At 42.2% G+C, this 19,524-nt stretch overlaps 1 protein-coding gene across 1 annotated transcript in view; it reads left to right on the top strand.

Moving 5' to 3' along the window:
- KLF7 (KLF transcription factor 7) overlaps positions 1 to 13,272 on the top strand; it is a 56,672-nt gene extending 43,400 nt beyond the window's left edge. The window contains exons 3-4 of the mRNA XM_084209131.1: positions 6,732 to 6,855; positions 13,145 to 13,272. Of these exons, the coding sequence (XP_084065257.1) occupies positions 6,732 to 6,855; positions 13,145 to 13,196 (176 nt within the window). The 3' untranslated portion in view covers positions 13,197 to 13,272. The remainder of the gene's footprint in view (positions 1 to 6,731; positions 6,856 to 13,144) is intronic.
- The last annotated feature ends 6,252 nt before the right edge of the window (positions 13,273 to 19,524 follow it).

Below are 19,524 nucleotides of genomic sequence, written 5' to 3'. Positions count from 1 at the left end.
TCATCATAAACTGCAGAGCAGCTAGGAATGCCTGCCTGGCATTTCTCTGCTCTGGGGGGCTGCTTCTCCCAAAAATCACACCAGCTTCTGGCACTTCTGAGCGACTCCTGTCTGCAGCAGCAGCATCCCCACAGGCACTGGCCTCTGAAGGATGCCTGGGTTCATCCTGCAGTGACACTGCTGCTCCTGCAACAGTGGGGTCCCACTCACCAGCCTAGGAGCAGTAGGTCCCAAAAGGATTTCTCAGGAAGGTTAGCAAGAAAAATCATTAAAACACTCTTAGGGTAGCAAGGAAAGTTATTAAAACACTCTTAAAAAGCACTACTTGATTCTTCACACATATCAGACCCCCAGAGCTTCCTTATAGGAAAAATACATGCAAGAAATCTTGCATTTAATTCCTTTTTTCAGTTGTAATTTTACAGTTTGTCTAGTTCTCTGGGAACATCAATCTTGAAACAAGTGTAGCTGAAAGTGTCTTTCAATACATACTTTTAGAAATTGAGACTTTTAGAACTGGTTTGATTTTAAATGGTTTTTAAATTACAGATTATAAAAAGGAAAGAAATATTTGTGTTTCTTTCAGACAACTTTTTCTTGGATTTTAAAACTATATATGAAAAATTCTCAGTGGATTATAACACATGCTAGCTTTTTCCTGTTATTTTTTAAATACACTTTCACAGGCTAGCTTTGTGTGTAATATTAAGGAGCTCTTCAAACATGGTGCAACTAATGTTTGCTTTGAATAGCCTTCAAAATATGCATATAGGCCGAATTTGGGGGTTTTCCCTCAGTTTCTTTAAACATTTTTGGCTGAATCAAAAAGAAGTGTCAAGGGACTAAAGACATTACCACATTTTAGCACAGGGAAGTATCAGCAAGGATTTTGACTGCAATTCTTCTCCAAAGCTCACTGCAGGACTGGGAGCTTAAACTGCTTGATTGTTTTACTAAGTGCCCTGCAGGAGAGTGCCCGGGAGTGTAAGGAAATAGATATGGATGGATCATCATAATATCTTTGCTTTCACTTCCATAAAGATACAGGGTGTAACCTGAGCCTAAAACATTTTTCCAATGACTTGGATGGAGCCAGGGTTTCACCCCATCACCCCGGAACTCTGTGATCTTAATGTGCACATCCCTAAATCTGGAGGGTTTTCTTCTTAAAGTCCCTGCTGTTGAAATTCAGGGAATAGAGAGCAAATTTCTTCCTCTGCATTTCAAAATAAATGTTCCTAGCCTGCAGGGCTGCAAAGAGAGGTTTAAAACCATGGCCCTGGGTTATCTACAAAGGTGAAGGCAAATGATGTCTGAATATTATTGTTTTCTTCTTTAAAATCTCATTATTTCTGTAGAAGAGTGCACTCACGACTTTTTAACCCTTGGGATTGGCAATAAATAATGCAGCTGTAAGAAGTATAATGTGCCCATTATGTGCTGTAGTTTTGTGACCATGTCCTCAGCTGATCTTGAGTAGGTACCTCTGTGTCCTGTAACCTAATGTTTCTACCAATCATTCTGCTGAAACAGCCTCTCTGAGATGTCTTAGCAAACACTGCCTTAATTCTTGGACAAGAGAAATATGTCTGGGACCTAGAGGGTGCCTGTGGGATGTAGGTGGCTAGGACAGGGGGTCTCTGGGTCTTGAGAAGAGACAACAGCCCCATTGCTGTGTTTTGTGAGGAAATATTTGTATGAAGGTTTGTACAGGATTTACAATTTAAATGTGTTGGAGCAAAAACCTGATGTTCTCTGTTTTGTGGCTGGAGAGCAAAGATACAGGTGTGTGCAGCTGAGCTGCTTGCTTGGCTCCCTGCACCATCAAAGTAGAGAAACTCACCTCCAATTCCAGACTGCCTGGGTATGATGTGTCACAGTCCACCCATGCCTTTGCCTCCCCATTAACTTGGAAAAGAATGCCATAGGTGGCAGTGTCAGATGTTCGTTGGCAGTGTCAGACGCTCGTTTTCAATATCTAGAGCTGCATGAGATGAAACTCACCAAGAATTCCCCAGGCTGGAAAATGGAGGGAGAAGTTCCAAATTCCACTGTGGTGGTCATTACAGAGCCAGCCCAGTTATATCCATCATGTTTTGCTGGAAACCTAGTGTGTGTTTGCCACAGGAGTGTAAATGGGATTGTGTGCTTGACTTTTCATACTTCCAAATGATAAATTTTTGGCTTTCAAGAAAAAGCTGTACCAATAATTTGTTTATTTCTGTAACTAGATGCCTATTATTTAGTCTTGCATTCATCTTAGTCACGAAAGGAACAGTGACCTGATTTCAGGGCTGCCAAAGTCTGGTGGATTTTTTGTTATGATTTTATATAATTTTAGCTTCACTATTGCATGTTTCCCATAAATTTTCAGAGGTCTTTGTCCTCCAGTTACCAGATTGGACCAGGCTGGATGAAATAGAGGATGGAGGGCCAGACTATACTGAAATAAATGTGCTATTGGGGGTACTTTAGAAGAAGAGCTCAGTTGGGTAAGGTGCCATAAACAGAAGTGGAACAAAGAGCCTACTCCCCAAGCATCCTAGTCTCAGGGTATTAAATGTACTTGAGGAACTTGAAAAGGTTAAAATGAGGTATGGACCACAGGACACAGCCAGGACCACAGTGAAGAGAGGCTGCTTCACAGAAGTGTGCAGTCATGATGGACTGAAACCCTAAAGTATATCTGAAGGGCTAATAGCATTTCTGCAAGACTGTTTTGGTGATACAGCCCTCCCAGACCAGTAGGTTTCAGAACACATTTCTGTGCACAAGCAGGCGTGTGCATGCTGCTTCTCCAGGATCCTCACTGGGCAAGTCAGATGTGTCTGATGTGAGTGTTTCCTGGTGATCAAGTGACCTCTTTTGAGATGAGGCTTTGTTCAGCCTCACAGTGTAGATGTGAGGGTTTTTTCCTGTCCCAGGAACTGCTGTGTGAGTGCACAGCTGGCACACTTCACCTATGGCCCAGCTCCAGCCACAGGACAACGTTGTGACCAGCCAGAAATAACACCCTTCCAATGCACACAGTGTGGTGTTGGTCCTGTGCACCCACTGTCTCTGCAGCTCTCCCTCATTGTGCTGCACTGCTCTCTGATGCATGTGCTGCCCATGGAAACTACAAGTCAGTAAGCTTGGAATCACTGGGTAGTGTCTTTGACTTCCGAGGGAAAAAGTAGAAACAGCTGAAAGCCAGTATTCTTTATTGCTTACAGATTTTCCATAAGCAAATGATAAATTTTTTTAACAGAAGTGCTCATCTAGGAAAATTGCACAATTCACTGCTTGAATATATCTGCACTGCTTCCCAGGTACGTTTTTATGGGTGTTTGGGATCTGAACCAGCCCCATGGTGTGGAGTAAGTTCTGAACTGAAAGAACTGAGTATTTAACATGTTCCTAGGTATTGGCTTCTTTTTGGATGGGGACTGGCTCCTCCATTGAGTGTGTTTGTATAAATGTGGATTTATGGATTTGTTTAAGGACTGCATAGATCTTGGTGTTAAATAAAGGTGACTTAAGGAGTAGAGCCTCCTTCCTGGGAGTGGCTTGCAGGCACAAGTTTTGAATGTGGTTTTTAATTTGAGAAATTAGGAAAAAAGTCAGTGTGGCACAACTCCGTGATGTTCCTATTTTTAATTGGATTTGCAGCTCATAATTAATTTCTTAAAAAGAGGAAGATCCTGGCCCTGTAGAAGTGAGTAGGAGTTTTGCCATTGCCTTCAGCAGAAGATTTCATCATCTATCTTTTTAGTCTCACTAATCCTCTGAACAGGAGAAGAGCAGCCTAACACATGGAAAGGATCCTTCCCATTTTTCCTCCCTGCTATTGCCAGTAGTGAGGTAGGAGGGCCCTCCTCCCTTTTTCATTCCCATGCTTTCTACATATGTGCACCTTGGCAAGACACACTTCCATTTCATCTTCATGTAAGGTGACAGCAGCCATTGAAGGAGCATTTTGTTTTTAGTCTTCACATGCAGAGACAGTCTTCACATGCTCTCTTCTCCTTCCCTCTTGTGTTTTTGAGTAGCTGCAGGAGGGCAGGAAATCAAACCTCTTGGAGGTCTCTGGGTCAAGGAGCCGTCTGACATGGCTTTAAAGGTCACCGTGCTCCTTTGCATTTACCTTGTGCACTGGGAGGTACTGTCTGACATTTTGCTGAACAGGGCTTGGGTTGGAAAAAGGAAAAACAAAACTCAGCTCAGGGCTGTGCAAGGCCAAAGCTGGAATACTTGGGAGAGGAGCCCCTGCAGCAAGTAACAGAGGTATGTGTCATTCTGTGGGTTCACCTGTAATCGTGCTTGGCTTTTCTGTCTCTTGTAACCTATATATAGCACTGTCTATTTTCAAGGCTCTTGACAAATTTTAGCAAGCCAAACTCCACTTCAGTCCTAGTAGTCTATATAGTTTCACAGAAAGCCCGGGATGTTTTTGCTTCACCCTTGTGCTCTGTAGATGACTATATCCTTCAGACTGGCTGTACCTGCCATATTTGGCTGAGCAGTCATCCTCTGCATTTGCTTTGCAGTGTGTGTGGCAAACGTGCTGCAAGGCACTTTCCCTGCCTGGCTGTCTCCACTCTAAGGTAGGCACTAGAGAGCGTCAGAGAACCAAGGAACTGCATTATCATCGAGGCTTGTTTACTGACAGCTTTTTAAAATAATGCATGAAATGTTCAGACATCACAGGCACCAGGCCTGGGAAATCCCTTTTTTCTGAGGAGAGCAGATGCTGTTTGACAGCTAGGGTGAAAAGGGCTGGGGGGAGACTGCTGTAACTGCAGCTCCAGTGCGTGGGGCCAGCACTGGTGACAGTGTTAGAGGTACAGTTGAGTAACCAGCCCAGAAACAAGATACCAGCACCTTGCTCACTAAGAAGATTCTAACTTCTTATTTTCCTGAAGAAATCCTGTCCAAAGAATAAAGGAACAAGAGGTGAGTCTGCAGAAATGACCAAGCAGGCACATTCTAAGTGGGGTACTGTTATTGTTGGCTCAGTCCCTTGTCCTGTTGGGCATTTTCCCATGGGGGACTGTGACTCACAGCAGGGACATCCAGGATGGCCTTTCTTCATTCAGGGACTGTGGGATAAATGGATACTTTGGCGTAGTCTTGCCAGTTGCTGCCCCTTCTTCACAACTTCATGCCAATGAATCCTTTAATTGAACTACTGAGCCAAATGAACTTCTCAAAGCCCAATAAAATGGCTCAACTTCAGTTAAGGTCTCAGCCCATTCTGCTCTTCTGTCTGGGGCAGATGACCGCTGTGCAGCAGAGCTGCCTGTGCAACAAGAAGTCTGCAGAAACTCACAAACCAGAGAACAGCATTTTTCATGTATTTTGCTGCAATTTTCTTTCCCTTTTCACTTTTTGTGCTCTTTTTGCCTCTCCAGTTCATCATCATGATATACATAGGTCTCCCGTATCGAGATCTCACTCTTATACTTGCTGAATAGACACGCTAAATATAGCAGTCTGTGTCTCTGCATTGTCTGCTGTGGTCAAATGATTGTTTCATGTGACTGGCCTAGAGGGGTCTTACAGATTGCAGCCTCAGTGTGGCCCGTGGTGGGTTTTTTAAGATTACCTTCTTAGCAATTTTAAGAACAAATAAATAAGTAATAATCCACTTAAAAGCTTGGTAGTGAAAGTGATTCCTTGTCTGATTTTTATCTCAACTGACTGGATGGGGAAGAGTGACATGGAGTTTCTGTAGGAGGAGATGCACTGGAGCATTTGTTGTTGGGGGGAGATGTTAAATTTGAATGCACACCGATGCATGTGCACTGAAAAGGAAAAGGGAGTCATGACTTAGGATTCTTCATCAGAAGGTGTTCATGACGCCACAGATGTTACACCATGGCAGACTTTGATCTGCAGAGACTGATGTGCATTGGAAGATAGATATGAGCATAGAATCACAGAATATCCTGAGTTGGAAGAGACCCACAAGAATCATTGAGTCCAACTCCTATCAGCAGACTAGAATCTCTCTTGTCTTACCACTACACCATTTCACTGCCTTCAATGGTATTGTTAATATTTTAGGGTAGAATAACAGCTGATGAAGGTGTAGTGCAAGAAGCCTGAAGGACTAGCTGATTCAAAGAAATAAAAATGTATCCTCTCACACTCAATGATCTGATGTGCAATTTCTTGGTCCCAGGAGTAGATTTTGTTGTCAGAAGCAAGTAAAAAAGGTGCAGTCCTTAGGGGCAGCAGGCTTGAATGCTTGAGGGGAGCAGATGTGAGGCTGGCCACACAAGGGGTAAACAGATTCGGGGTAAAGCCTGTGATGCAGTAGTGGTGGTCACTCAGGAGTGGTGCACACCTGTACAGTGGTCAGGTGTTAGTACAGTCACTCAAGTACTGCAGTAATACATCTGGTAAGGTTGGAGTGAGCTGAAAAGCTGTTTGAAAATGAGCTGCAGCCGCACAGCTGCTTAGACATTTGAGGACATTCTTAAGGCTTCTTCAAAGGCCAGTTGGCTGGTTTTGTAGAAACAAGATACAAGGTTGTGTGAGAATTTTAGCTGTGGTAAAATCTGGACTGGAACTATCCCCAGTATACAAGCCCTAAGTTATTTGCATGCCACTCTGACCGTGAATTGTGTGAAAGGCTAACTGACTCGAATGGGTTAGAGGCAGGGTGGGAGGACATGGGGCTTTCAAGTTGAGTGCTCAGTAATGCTGCTGCTGCCACGCTGACTGTTCTCTCCTCCCCTCTGCAGGTGAGAAGCCTTACAAGTGCTCGTGGGAAGGGTGCGAGTGGCGTTTTGCACGGAGCGACGAGCTCACGAGGCATTACAGAAAGCACACGGGTGCAAAGCCCTTTAAATGCAACCATTGTGACAGGTAATGCAGCTCCTAATGTGGTGTTCAAGAAACCTGTGGACTTTTGTGACTGCCATGGAGCTGCCAGCTCCCAGAGACAAGAGACCTGGCTCCCAGCAGAGGCCCCTTCTGTCCCACTGCCTGGATCCCTGTACCATGGAGGGACCCTCTGCTCAGCTCTTGTCCTCTCTGCCTTAGTGGCCAGGCAGGCTGGCAGATGGGGAATTCTTCCTAAGCAGTCTAATCCCACAGCACAGAACAAAATGTGGGACCAGGTGTAGGTCTGACTGAACCCTGCTGGTGTCTGTTGGGGGCACAGGATTCAGTTCACAGGGCAGGTCTTGTTAATGCTCTTAAATAAAGCAGAGAAAACATCCAGAGGGCCTTAGACCATTTCAGTGATGGACCTCTCCACAAAGCATCTCCCCAGCTTTCTGTCTCCTGATCCTGTAAGCCTGCTGTGCTCCCGAAGGCAAAGCTCCCTCTGTTTGCTTTGCTTCGAGGACTACCCCAAGCACCACTGCTGGCTATCCACATTTTGGCAGGGTGGGCCTCACAAAAACATTGGTGTATGGCAGGAGGAATGGAGAGTGTGTGGCTCTTGTGCCACAAGTGGCCCAAATCTATAAGAAACCTCTAGGAAAAAGCATTCAATTTCTGTATGATCGTTGTCTTCTCAGCACTGACTCCAGGGCTCCTAAAGAAAAGACAACAAAGGGCACCATTCTCAAAAGCCCGAGTGATTTAGACACATTTTACCGTTCATGAGGTTATTTTGTGTAAGATCAATGATCTCTGCACATTCCTGCTAATTAGTGAATCTTTTCCTACAGTTTTAAATCTCACTCTTGCCATCTGTTGGAAGTGGGAGATACTCTGCGCCTTCGTTCTGCGAGGGCCCAGATCTGAAAGGCTGACAGGTGCACAGGCAGGGCCGGGGTTCCTGAGGAGCCTGTCAGCAGCAGCGCTCTGGGACTCGGCGATGCGGTGTGAGCAGCACAGCCAGCAGCTCCGGCGAGAGCCGCCCCGAACAGCTCTCACCGCGGCTCGCTTCTGCAGCCTCGCTGCTTTAGCTGCTTCCGTGAATACTGAGCTGCTCTGAAAAATCTGGTCATCCTTGCGTGGTGCTGAGTGGTTTTGAAAGCTGGGTTCTTTCAATTTAGAAACAAAACCAAAAGAACGCACTTCTCCGCATCCCCAATCTCAACTGATGAGAAATCAGGGTGGAGCAAAAGCAGTTACCCCTGTAATGACTCTTGACAGCACTGACAGGATCGAACAATGAGCACTTCTCCCCCAGTCACCCCCCCAGCTTAAGATTGGCAGTGCCCTGGGTGAAACCTGGATCCACTATTGAGTAATCAAATAATGTGCTTGCATCTGAACATGTTATCCAGCTAATCCTATTTATATATATTTTTAAAAGAGGCTTAAGAAAATTACCCATCTTTTTAATGCAGCACTAAGGTTCTCGACTGTGATAAGGAAACGTTTTGTAATACAATAAAGCCTCTAGGAAGCCTGTGGGTACGCCAGACCAACAGAGAATATGCGTGGAGAGAGGATGTGTGGGACATAAACAAGGGACCCCATCCTTTTATGGGAAGGAAATTTGATCATTTTCACATCCTGCCTTTCCAAGAGCTTCATCTCCTTAAGTGCTCTTCTGCCCTTGTCTCCCCTCTTCCCGTCCCCCTTCCCCCATGGAGGGCTTCCTCTTGGATTATCTTTTGTTTTATCCCTGGATCATCTTTTGTTTGCTCAGAATGAGGGACAGGATAAGCCAAATAGGGACCTCTGCAGTTCTGCTTTTGTTTAAGCACTTCTGTGAATGAGAACAATTATATCCTCTGTTTTAAATGTAAGGCATTGCCTTTCTCTTTTCTTTCCTCGAGTGGCCCCACAAACACACACACACACACACACAGCGCCCTAGGGTTTCTGTGTCAGGACAAACAATATTTTTAGCAGAGATCTAGAGAAATACAGCTGGTATTTTCAACTCCTTTGTTAAGTGTTCGTTATTCTCCCTCCACATATTATCCCTTTCTACCTGGCTTTTCTCTTTGGCAGTAAACTCAGTCACTGCAGTCAAGAGATATATTCCTGTAATCATCTAATGCATTTTTGCTCTTGTGCTGAATCTGTAGATGAAAAGAAAACATTATTAATAAAATTCAGAGTGCTGAGGATTGTGCACTGTTAAACTCTATGCCCATACTGCCTGTGTGTGGTGATAGGAGGCAGATTTGTCCTTATTCCCCCAGTTTATTGTTGCAAGCCTTTAGAGTGACAGTGCCTGTTCTTTTACCCCACTCTGCCATACTACTGTTTTTCATTCTTTTCTCATTCTCAGGCCTCTTTGCTACCACCTACTGCAGAGGTCACCTCAAGCAAGCTCTGAAACATGAGCCCAAAACTGCCTTTAGCCATTTAGACTTTTAAAGACGTGCCTTCCTGAGCCAGGGTTGCAGCTGGAGAACAGTTTCTCTGTATTTGAACTGCTGCCCTTTATTGCACTCCCCATTATCGACAGAAGCTGTGGCCACTCTCTCAGACATGCTTCCTTGTTAGGCTTTAAGGAGCTGATTGGAGCTGTTTTAACAACACTGATGTAGCACAAATCCTATGCCTGTTGTTGTTCAGAGCTGAAGGCTGTATCTTGGCAAACAGAGCATGGAAGGGGTGATTCAGATAGCAGAGGGGGATGATGTTCACACAGTCGGGCTGCAGTTCCCTTCCAAGACTGTTTTTAGACGTGCTTGTGTCTCTCACCTTCTGACCAATGTCAAAGGAGTATTAATGTCCTCTGTGTATAAGTAAATTTTATCACAAAAGAGATGAGATTCTCTTCTTCTGCTCTCCCAGCCCTATCTCAACACCATGCAGCCCACAGATCACATTCTTAGTCATAGCTGGCAAACTACCACTGCTTTGAGTAACGTCATATGTACTGCAAATGGTGTGTGGCTTTGTGGCAGCAAGAGAGAAAGGAGAATTGGCTAAGGTGGTGTGGAAAGCACCCCAGGAAAGTCCTTAGTGCCTTCCAGATGCCAGGGTTATGCTGGTTGTTAGCATTCCCCACGAATTTTGCTCTTCAGAAACGCAGGCTAGGGTCGTTCCTCACACAGTGCAAGCCCTCAGCACTTCAAGGGGAAGAGTTTGACAGGGCAGTGGCACTTGCTGATTCTGGATAAATAGGTGTTTGGGAGACAGCAGCTTAGTGCCAGACTGTTGGGATGCATTTTCCTCTCTGCATATGTGCACACATGCTCATGGTTTCCTTGTTGATAGCGAGCTGAGAGTGCACTTAGCTGGAATGAACACATCCCACAGTGGAAAATCCACAGCTGGTAGGAAAGATGGCCGAGCAATATATTCTCTCTCACTGTACTTACCTTCCCTTTTTCTCCTTCAGAGGCTTCAGTGCCAAGCAGTATTGTGTTGCTAGGGAGATACAGCAAAAAGAGAAAGGAAGGAATCGTGTCTGGGAGCCGGGAATTTGTGTATCACACATCCCTGTATGCGTTTTATAATTAGAGTGTCTTATTCTAGCATAAACTATTCTTTCTAGGAAGAGCTAGACTGAGGGGGGATGATGGAGAAGGCTGTGATGGGCCCACATGTGATGTGCAGAGCTGGTCTGGAACTGAAAGAGGTGTAGAGCCAGAGGTGCAGAGCAAAGTCTTGTGTCATGGGCAGGACTAGAGACCAGCAAGCCCCTGTTCCTTGATTTTTGAAGAGTAGTTTCCTTTGACAGCTTATCCTGTGGAGCATCTTCCACTGCTGCCTCTAGTCCCTTTCCCAGAAAGGAAAAAAAAAGAAGTGTGTCCAGTAATCAATAGGCTTTTTGACAGTGTGATTTAGCTGCAAAAATTTTGTATGGACTGTTTTACAGTTGAACATAATATCCACATCCACCAGCCTTACCAAGAGATAGAACTAAACAAATTAGTCAGCAGGAGAATGTGATGAATTAGTATTGTACCACTTTATTAGCTATAAACTAGCAAATATGGCACCGTTTTATTACCTATAAAAATATTATGGGTGCTAATACAGTAGTTACTGATGTGAAGCAATGTACTGAATCTATAATTTTAACAGATCTGGCTATGGTGTGACTCAGCATACACTTTCCTGGGTTACATCTGTAAAAGAGACAACTGGAGAGAAAAAGCTGTGCTTGGGTGGGGGTCTTATGACTAGTCCTAGACTGAAGTGCCAGCTGGTGCATGTCTTTTTGGCAGCCACTCAAGCTGTTGTTTTGTTTTGGCAGCCCTTGTAGCCAGAGAGTGCTGCTTTCTCAGTTTAAGACTGATGAGAGAGATGTTGGTCCAAGGATTTATTTTGTCACTCTAGGGTTAGAATATTCTAGCCGTGCAGAGCCTGCTGTGGTGAAAGCCCAGTGTCCATTGTCAGAGTCACACATGCCTTGCTGTGCCTCATGTAGGACCTCAGAGGAATGCCTCCTCCATCCTATTTTGAAGTCTCATTTTTGCCATTCTGAAGGTATTAACTCCCTTGTAAGCCCTGCAAGTAGAGAAGAGATGAGTTGAGCAGAGCTATGCTCGTTGCTCATTCACAGAAGATGAGTTAATTACTTTTCTTGTGGAAGTTGTCTTGATTTAAGGTTTCTTTGTCTTAAAAATGTACTTCTTGATCACTCATCTCTGTGTGTAGATGCTGACTGATCACATGTGCAATGGAATACTTCAGCAGGACAGAAAAAGTCCCCTAACTATTTAAAACAGTTTCGTTTTTGTAGTTCTTCTCTTTCTCGGCCTTTCTCTGCTTAGGGTGTTTATCCTTTGGGTTAGATTGACTGTTCTTTTTTTTTAATCTATCATTATTGGCTTTTTGGGGGGGTTGTTCAGTTTGTTCTTCTGCTTCTTCTTTCTGAAAACTACAAAATGCTCAACTACCCCTTTTTTAAAAATACACTCGGTGCCCATATGTGAGCTATCTTGATTCTTACAATACGCCATTTGAATATTCTTCAGACCATTATTGGTGGCTGCTTTATACTCTAGTTCTGTGGAGCACTGAAAAGACATGCCAGGCAAATCAGTTCTGTAAGCAGTTTTTCCTAGTGTTCTTGGAGCCTACAGAACCAGTTTACTCAAAAGCCACAGGTATATGGGAGTTGGTGTGATATTTGTAGTAAATGTTTTTAAAGTAAATAAGCCAGTATCTTGTGCACAACTTAAGGTGGAAAGAAGTTAAGCCAGAATTTGCAGGGAACTTGAAAACCTCCTGATTTTAAATGCTCAGCTGAAATTTCTAGTAGAAGTTTAATTTCTGAGTGTGTCTGAGTCCTGCCACTGTGACAGGCTCCATTTTAGGGCTGTGGGGTAGCAGCCAGAACCACTGTCTGCTTCTCCTGTGGTTTGCTTTCCGGTGCTGTACATATCCTAAATGGCACTGTGATGGAGGGGTGTGATGGATTGGTGCTTTCAATCCCATATCTAATGGGTATGGAGTCTATCTCATCAGGATCCAGCTACATGTTCAGAATGAGAAAACATTATGTTTTATTATGAAATGGAAAAGTCTTTGTGGATAAAGAACAGAAGTTGAAAGCTCAAGTCCTGGCTTTCTTTTTTTTCCCCTGGTTTTACCACACCTGTGTGATTTACAACTTCCTTGTCTTCTCTGTCTTTCAATTGTCACTCTTAAAAAATAGGCATAATATCTTCTGTCAACATCCTTCAGGGAGATAATATTCATCAGAATCCACATATTACCACCCAGATTCCCAGCTGAGAGGAAAGGAGAGATATGAAACCCGATGGATTGTCAGCCTCCAAACTCTGAGCCAGATTTCTTTCTGGTTTGGAGTTAGAAATGAGAATTCAGCTTTCAAAACTAGCATCATTCTTTGGTGCTTTTTGCAAGGAGTGGGCACTTGAGAAAGCTGGTATTTTTAAAAATGGTGTTGCTGAATAAAACTGATTCGTTTTATTTATTTTTTTAATATGCAAACGCATGCATGCTAAATATTTGGCTTTACAGTACAGCTGCAGAGATGAGCACTCCTCCCTGATATCTGACTCCGTGAAAGAAGTGAGAGGGAGAGGAACAGGGAAAGGATAAAAGTCATCTCTTCAGCTGCTGAAGAGCCAGGATAGTTGCCTATCTGTGGTCACAGAGGTCGATCACACAGGCTTTGATGGTGATCCATGGATAGCTCAAGGAATGTCTCTAAACTGGGATATGTATTTTCTCCTGTACATAACAAGAAAGGAGCAGAAACCTTGTTTTCCAAAATCCTATACTTATTTCAATTCTTGCTTGCTTTATGTTGCAGGTGTTTTTCCAGGTCGGATCACCTCGCCCTCCACATGAAGAGACACATCTAAATATCAGTCAGCTTGGCATGGATGTCATCTGGGCTAAGTGTTGTGAGGTGAAAGTGGAACTCAAGTTACAACGTGCTACCTTACAGGAGAAGAGAACTTGATCCCGTGTAATCCTCTGTAGAGGGACCACATGCTCACAGTGTCATGCTCCCAGTTACACTTCAGTACCTACATCGGTTCTTTTATGCCTTGCCCCAGCTGGATGGGAGAAGATGCAGGCGAGGAAATGGTATAGAGGTGAAGTCAGTGAAAAAGAACAATTACTTGCAGTACTTCATCCCTCTTGGATTTGTTTCCTGTTTTTGCCAGTGGAAATCAAAGAAAACAGAGGAGGCTTCCCTGCAGGTGGACGGCAGTAAGAGGGGCTTATCTAACTTGCTTCTCAGTGCAACTCAGTAGAAGAATATGTCGTCTTGAAGTTGCATATTTGTAGCACTAACTTTCTTTTTAAATAGATGGGGGGAAAACAATGACCTAGAAAACCAAATCCCAGTTTGGTAGCCAAAATTAACCTCTTGGTTTTTTTGTTCTTTCTCTGAGAATTCCTAATTTTCAGTGCATCAGACTTCTCACAGACACTTTTACCTGTCTTGGTTTTGGTTCTTCTTCCCAGAACTGAGCTGTTGAGATCCTTTTAAGTCAATACCAGTGGCCTTAATGGCAGTAGACTGTGGAGTGACACTTGTGACACAAACATCCTCTTTTTGGCCTGAGTTTATGTAAACTTCATGGAGGATTATATTTTTGTTGGTTGTTTTAATTTTTTTTTTGGCTATTGCACAACATATGCACTAGGGACTCTGGAAGCTGCTGCCACGATGGCTAAGTAGCCAAGGGATAAACCCCTGAGATACAGCACCTAATATCTCTGTAAGCCTCACCTTATTGCCATAGCTAGGACTTCTTGTTTATTTTTTGAACAAAAAACTTTAAAAGCTTGTTTGGAAGCTTAAACCTTTTTTCTCTTTTCTCCACAAACAAGTGATCTTCAGAACTCCTTGTCTTCTCCTGGATATCAGTCTGGGACTGGCCACACAGGCATGACTACAGGATTCCTTCCACATCATGTGAGCAGATTAGCCACAACCCACGGTGATTTAGTGGTGAATTATGTTGCTTTTTCTTGCAGTTCTTCTATTAACCAATTTAAAACATTAGCCTTTTGTTTCTGTAAAGAGCACCTGCAGACGTTTTAATTTAAACCTGGTTGTTGAGCATCTTACACACAAAAACAACCCCCAAGCCAAAAATCCTACTCCAGTCTCTGAGTAGGAAATCAAGAACCTCTTCCAAGTACAATGGCTTCATTCAGCATTAGCCCGTTAAAGAAAATATCAAAGTCCTGCTTTTCTGTTCATCAAGTTGATGCTGTAGCCCACTCCTATATGAAAAAATGTAACCATGTGAGCGGTGAAGGAAGGGATTGGATTTTACATACAGCAGTGAGGCATTTCCAAATGATTGGTCCAAAGTATTACTAACCTAGAGGTCCATTTTGGCCTACGGTGTGAATCATCAAGGAGAAGTGGAGGTCTCATGCTCACCCTTCCGTCATATGAAAATTTGATTTCTTTGGCTCAAAGAATTAAAGTCTTCATTACAAAAGGAAAAAAAAAAGTCTTCATTACAAAAGGAAAATAAAAAACCCTAAAAAATGTATTGCCATAACTTGTATTTGAACCTATTTGGCACTGGCCCTGACTCCAAAGACTGCATTTAGGACCATGAAAATGGCCTATGCAAGCAGGCAGGCAGTCATTAGGTTGTATATTTTGTATATTCTTGGACCATCCCTACAAGATGTGTCTAGAAATGAAACAAAATAGCGCGTGGTCCACAAATGGTTGCTGCTCTTTTATAATGTATTAGCCAACTGCCCTTCTTTGACTGTTTTGACTCATTGACTGTTAAATATTTCCCTTACTTTATGTTTTGGGAGGTAAAATTGTACTCTAAGGGGAAAAAAGAGCAAACAAGAAACTCAATAGATGTTTTTAAGAGCCGTCACCAGGATCCTTGGCACTTGAATTCTCAGCATTTTGCAACCTTTGGTTCCAGTGAGAGATTGAATTTATTCAAAAGATGCTGGTTTTCCTCACAGTTTTCACAAAACACTGTGACTGTCAACTGAACACTTTGGGGACAGGGGGGAAATACGATGTCTGGCCCATATGGCATGAAATATGGACCAAAATCTAACCATCTTTTAGGGGCAATGATGTAATATTCATGATAAGAGCATGAGAGAGAGTGAAAGAAAGTCAGAAAGAAAGAGAGAGAGAAGAAAAAATTGAATTTATTCCAAAGATTTAAAACTAACTATACTCTATATGTGTATATATATATGCTTATATATATATATATGTATACATTTTAAAATTGCAGAGCACTGCTTGCTGACAATCTCGTATTTCTCTACTTCTGTATTTGCATACTTCTTATGGCCATTCCACCCAGCTGTTTCACTGGGACTGAGGGCCCTAGAATCCAATTTGTGTTGGAACAAATAGAGCATCCTGCCAGATCACAGAATCACAGTGTCCTGAGTTGTAAGGGACCCACAAGGATCATCAAGTCCAACTTCTGGCCCTGCGCAGGACATCCCAAGAATCCCACCATGTGCCTGAGTGTGTTGTCCAAATGCTCCTTGAGCTCTGGCTGGCTTGGGGCTGTGACCACTTCCCTGGGGAGCCTTTTCCAGTGTCTGACCACCTTCTGGGTGAAGAACTTTTTCCTAATGTCCAGCCTGAACCTCCCCTGACACAGCTTCATCCCATTCCCTTGGATCCTGTCGCTGGTCACCAGAGAGCAGAGATTGGTGCTGCCCCTCTGCTGCCCCTCAGGAAGATGTCTAATGGGAACTGAAACCTCAGCTGTGTGGAACTGTAGAGCATCCAGTGAGTGCATTAGATTAAAAAAAGTATAAGAGAATCCTAGAATTTCTTTACTGTAGTGTCCTAAAATTTATGCTCTCAAATTCTCCACTATGGTATTCATTGGCTGTGAACCTGCATAAATATCCTCCTTTGCTCTCTGAACACACCTGCCTTTAGGTGTGCTATCAGTGGTATACAAACCTTAATCATTAAGTGATGGTTTAAACACCAGACTCTATTTAAATTGGAAAAAGTCAAGCAAGACTGTTTTTTAGTTCCAGTTGTCATTTATGGTGTTTTTTGGCATCTTATTTAAATATACCAGAACAAGGGCCCCAAGGAAAAAAAATGCTGAAATATATCTTTACATTGTTCAAAAGGCGGGCCTACATCTAAATCCTACATCCAAATAGCTTAAAAAACATAGAAGAAAGCGGGGGGTAAAAGGCAGGTTTCAAATTTCTCAGGCTTTGTAGCAGGTCTTGAACTCTGAAGCCAAAATTTGAGCTTTGAAACCACCTCTTATGTTTGAAAAGGGTGATATTTTTCAGCTGTATATATGGTGTACCCAGTCAATCTCTTGACTTCAGTTTTTGGGTGCTCATATGCAAGTGTCGTAGTCATTACTAAAATTTTGAACCATAACTTTGGTATTTTATAGAAGGAGTCTCCATTTTGGAAAGGCATAATTAGTGACACATTCCAGGATTGTTTTTTTTTTTTTACAATGACAAATTTTGTTTCTTTGCGGATATTTTAAGCTGTGCACTTCAAACTTGTGTAGTCTGTTATAGTTAGTTCCTTTTTGGGCCTGTGTTTCCTTGCTAAAGTTGTACAGTTGTTCTCTCTCTGTAAATTATGACTAGAATCAGACTAAAGGGGAAAGGCTCTGTGTAAGGCTTCTTGAAAGCAAACCCATAAATTTGGTGACAGTTGAGGACAGTTATCCAGGTGTAGAAAGGAGAAGCTTTACCTTGTTTCCTTCAATGTAAGATTTATGCCTATTTGTAAAAGAGAAGCCATTATAAGAAAACCAGATAGTTTTTCCAAGGTTATGGAACTATAGGATGAAAACAGATTGAGCTAAAAGTCTCACAAAATAGTGTACACAGAGGAAGCAACTAAAATAAATGTTTTTGTGGTTAGCTAAATAATATTTTGGATCAGAACAGTCAATCATAGAATGATGCATGTGGAAACGGGCCTCCAGAATCCGCTTTAGCCAACCTCCAACATGAGCTGATTGCTCATGACTGTATCCAGCTGAGTTTTAAATATCCTCAACCAGGGAAATTCTGCAATCTCTCTGTCCAAGCTTCTCCAATATTTAACCACTTTCATGGTAAAAAAAAAAAATAGTTCCAAAAATCCGTGTGTCAAGTAGGAATTTTTCATGTTCAAGCCTGTTTTCATGCCTCTTCCACTGTGCACCTCCAAGAAGAGTCTGGCTTCTTCTCTGGTCTTGGTTAGGTATTTGGAGATAGCAATAAGAGCTACACTTACCCTTCTCTTCCTAAGGTTGAATCGTGTCTCTCAGCCTCTCTTCATCCATCATGTGTTCCAGTACCTTCGTGGTGAATCTCTGCTAGACTTGCTCCCATATGTCAATCAGTTTTGTGACTGGGGAGACCAAGACAGAATATTCCTGGACAAGATGTGCTTTGTATGTGACAGTGTTGATAAAATATATTCATTCTGGACTTTTCTATTATCTGAGACAACTTAAAGTCAAGATTCTATTTTGAAAACTGACTAATAAAAAATAATTTAGGAAGCACTGTTATAAATAGTTTTCTAATCAAATTTGCCAAATCTGTGCATAAAAATATGCTTTTAAAAATATACTTCTGTACCACCAGCTTGAGCCCTGGCTAGCAAAATTTGGTTTTTTTTGACATGATCATTGATGGTTCACTTTGAACTAAAAAATGTGTTCTTTCATTTGCACTGTATCAAATATGAAGACACATGATGCTGTATTTTAGTCACTTCTTACACTAAAACTGCACTTCAGTGCATCTTTGTTCTGTTTGGTTTTCCCCTTAGGAGATAAAGAGCAACATAAAATATCAGATATATTTTATAGAGGTTGGTCTAAAAGTGGATGGCAGAATCCAGAGCATTTTTCATTATCTCTGAGTCATTCTTTTTCAGTAGCTAGTACTCAGTCTAGACAATTACATTACCTGGCTAAACTAGCAACTGAAGTGAAATTCTAGATTCTTTCAGTGTCTTGGACGAGGCCCTGAGCAGTCTGATCTCATTAAACAAAGGGTTGAATGTTGGATTTGGTGACCTCCAGAAGTACCTTACAATATAAATTTTTCTGTGTTTCTATGATTCATTTCACAGCTTTTACTTATGAAATGTTTTCTGGTTTTATTTCTTCATAGTCTTCTGCTGATGAAGCAGACTGTAGGGCAGATCTGTAGGTTTTTTCTGTAATTCTGAGAGTTTCATCCTTGTTAAACTTTATAACGTTTCTTCATGAGGGAGACCTAGAGAGGAAGAAATCTTAAAAGAGCCCAAACCCTTAGCAAACCAGTTTAAAGCAATATCATACCTTGATATGTGTCACAGCCAGATATTATGGAAACAAGTTTGCTAGACTGGAAGACCCATGTGATATCTCAGAAATGGTTTCCAGGATCTGAAATCTAAGCCAACATATTTCTACAAAGGTGAACATTTTTTTTCCATTCATTCCTATTTTTCTCAGACTTTTTGGAATTACTATTTTTCTTGGGGTAGCACATTTTCACTTAATGTATGGGAAGCAGTGACCAATCACAGACAGGGAAGAAGAATCTGAAATGCAAGAAGATCCCTCAGTCCTTGCTTTCAGAAGTGTTTTAACTTCAGGCATAAAAAAGTAACTAATCACTAGGATGTATAGCTAAAATGGAGTTGGTCAATATGATTGTTGCAGTGACTGAATATATCTTAGTTATGACCTTTATCTGATATCTATAGAATCAGGCTTTCTCCCTCATTTTTATCTGACCCTAAACAATTTGGGGTTTGTATCTAATATAAAGGTTGCTCCTCTTATTTAATACATTTTATTTGTCTGTATACAGAAGAGGTGGTAATTGGTACTTTTGGCAAAGCTGATGAAGTCCAACTTCCTTAAGTGTTTCCCTTCCTCTTCTGTTAATATATGTCAGAATCTTTAAATTAAAAAAAAAAAAAGGAAAATTTTGTAAATAATTTAATGTTACAAGGCCAGCACTCAGTGGATCAAGGGCTTTTACTCTTGATTTCATTCAGGACTTGGCACATTCTGTCATTCCATCCAGTAAGACTGTTTTTGAGCTTTCATATCCTGGGCGATGCTCTAACCCAGAACTTCTAAACTACTTTTTGCTGATTTCAGATAGAATTGCACATGTAAAGATATCTACATACCAAGAAAGAAAAACAATGCTTGACAGTAACTATTTAACTTTGTC

The sequence above is a fragment of the Fringilla coelebs genome, assembly GCF_963513975.1.
Source record: "Fringilla coelebs genome assembly, chromosome: 7".
Classification (NCBI taxonomy): Eukaryota; Metazoa; Chordata; class Aves; order Passeriformes; family Fringillidae; genus Fringilla; species Fringilla coelebs.
Note: the sequence above shows the minus strand (reverse complement) of the source record. Positions and strands in the feature narration are given on the sequence as shown.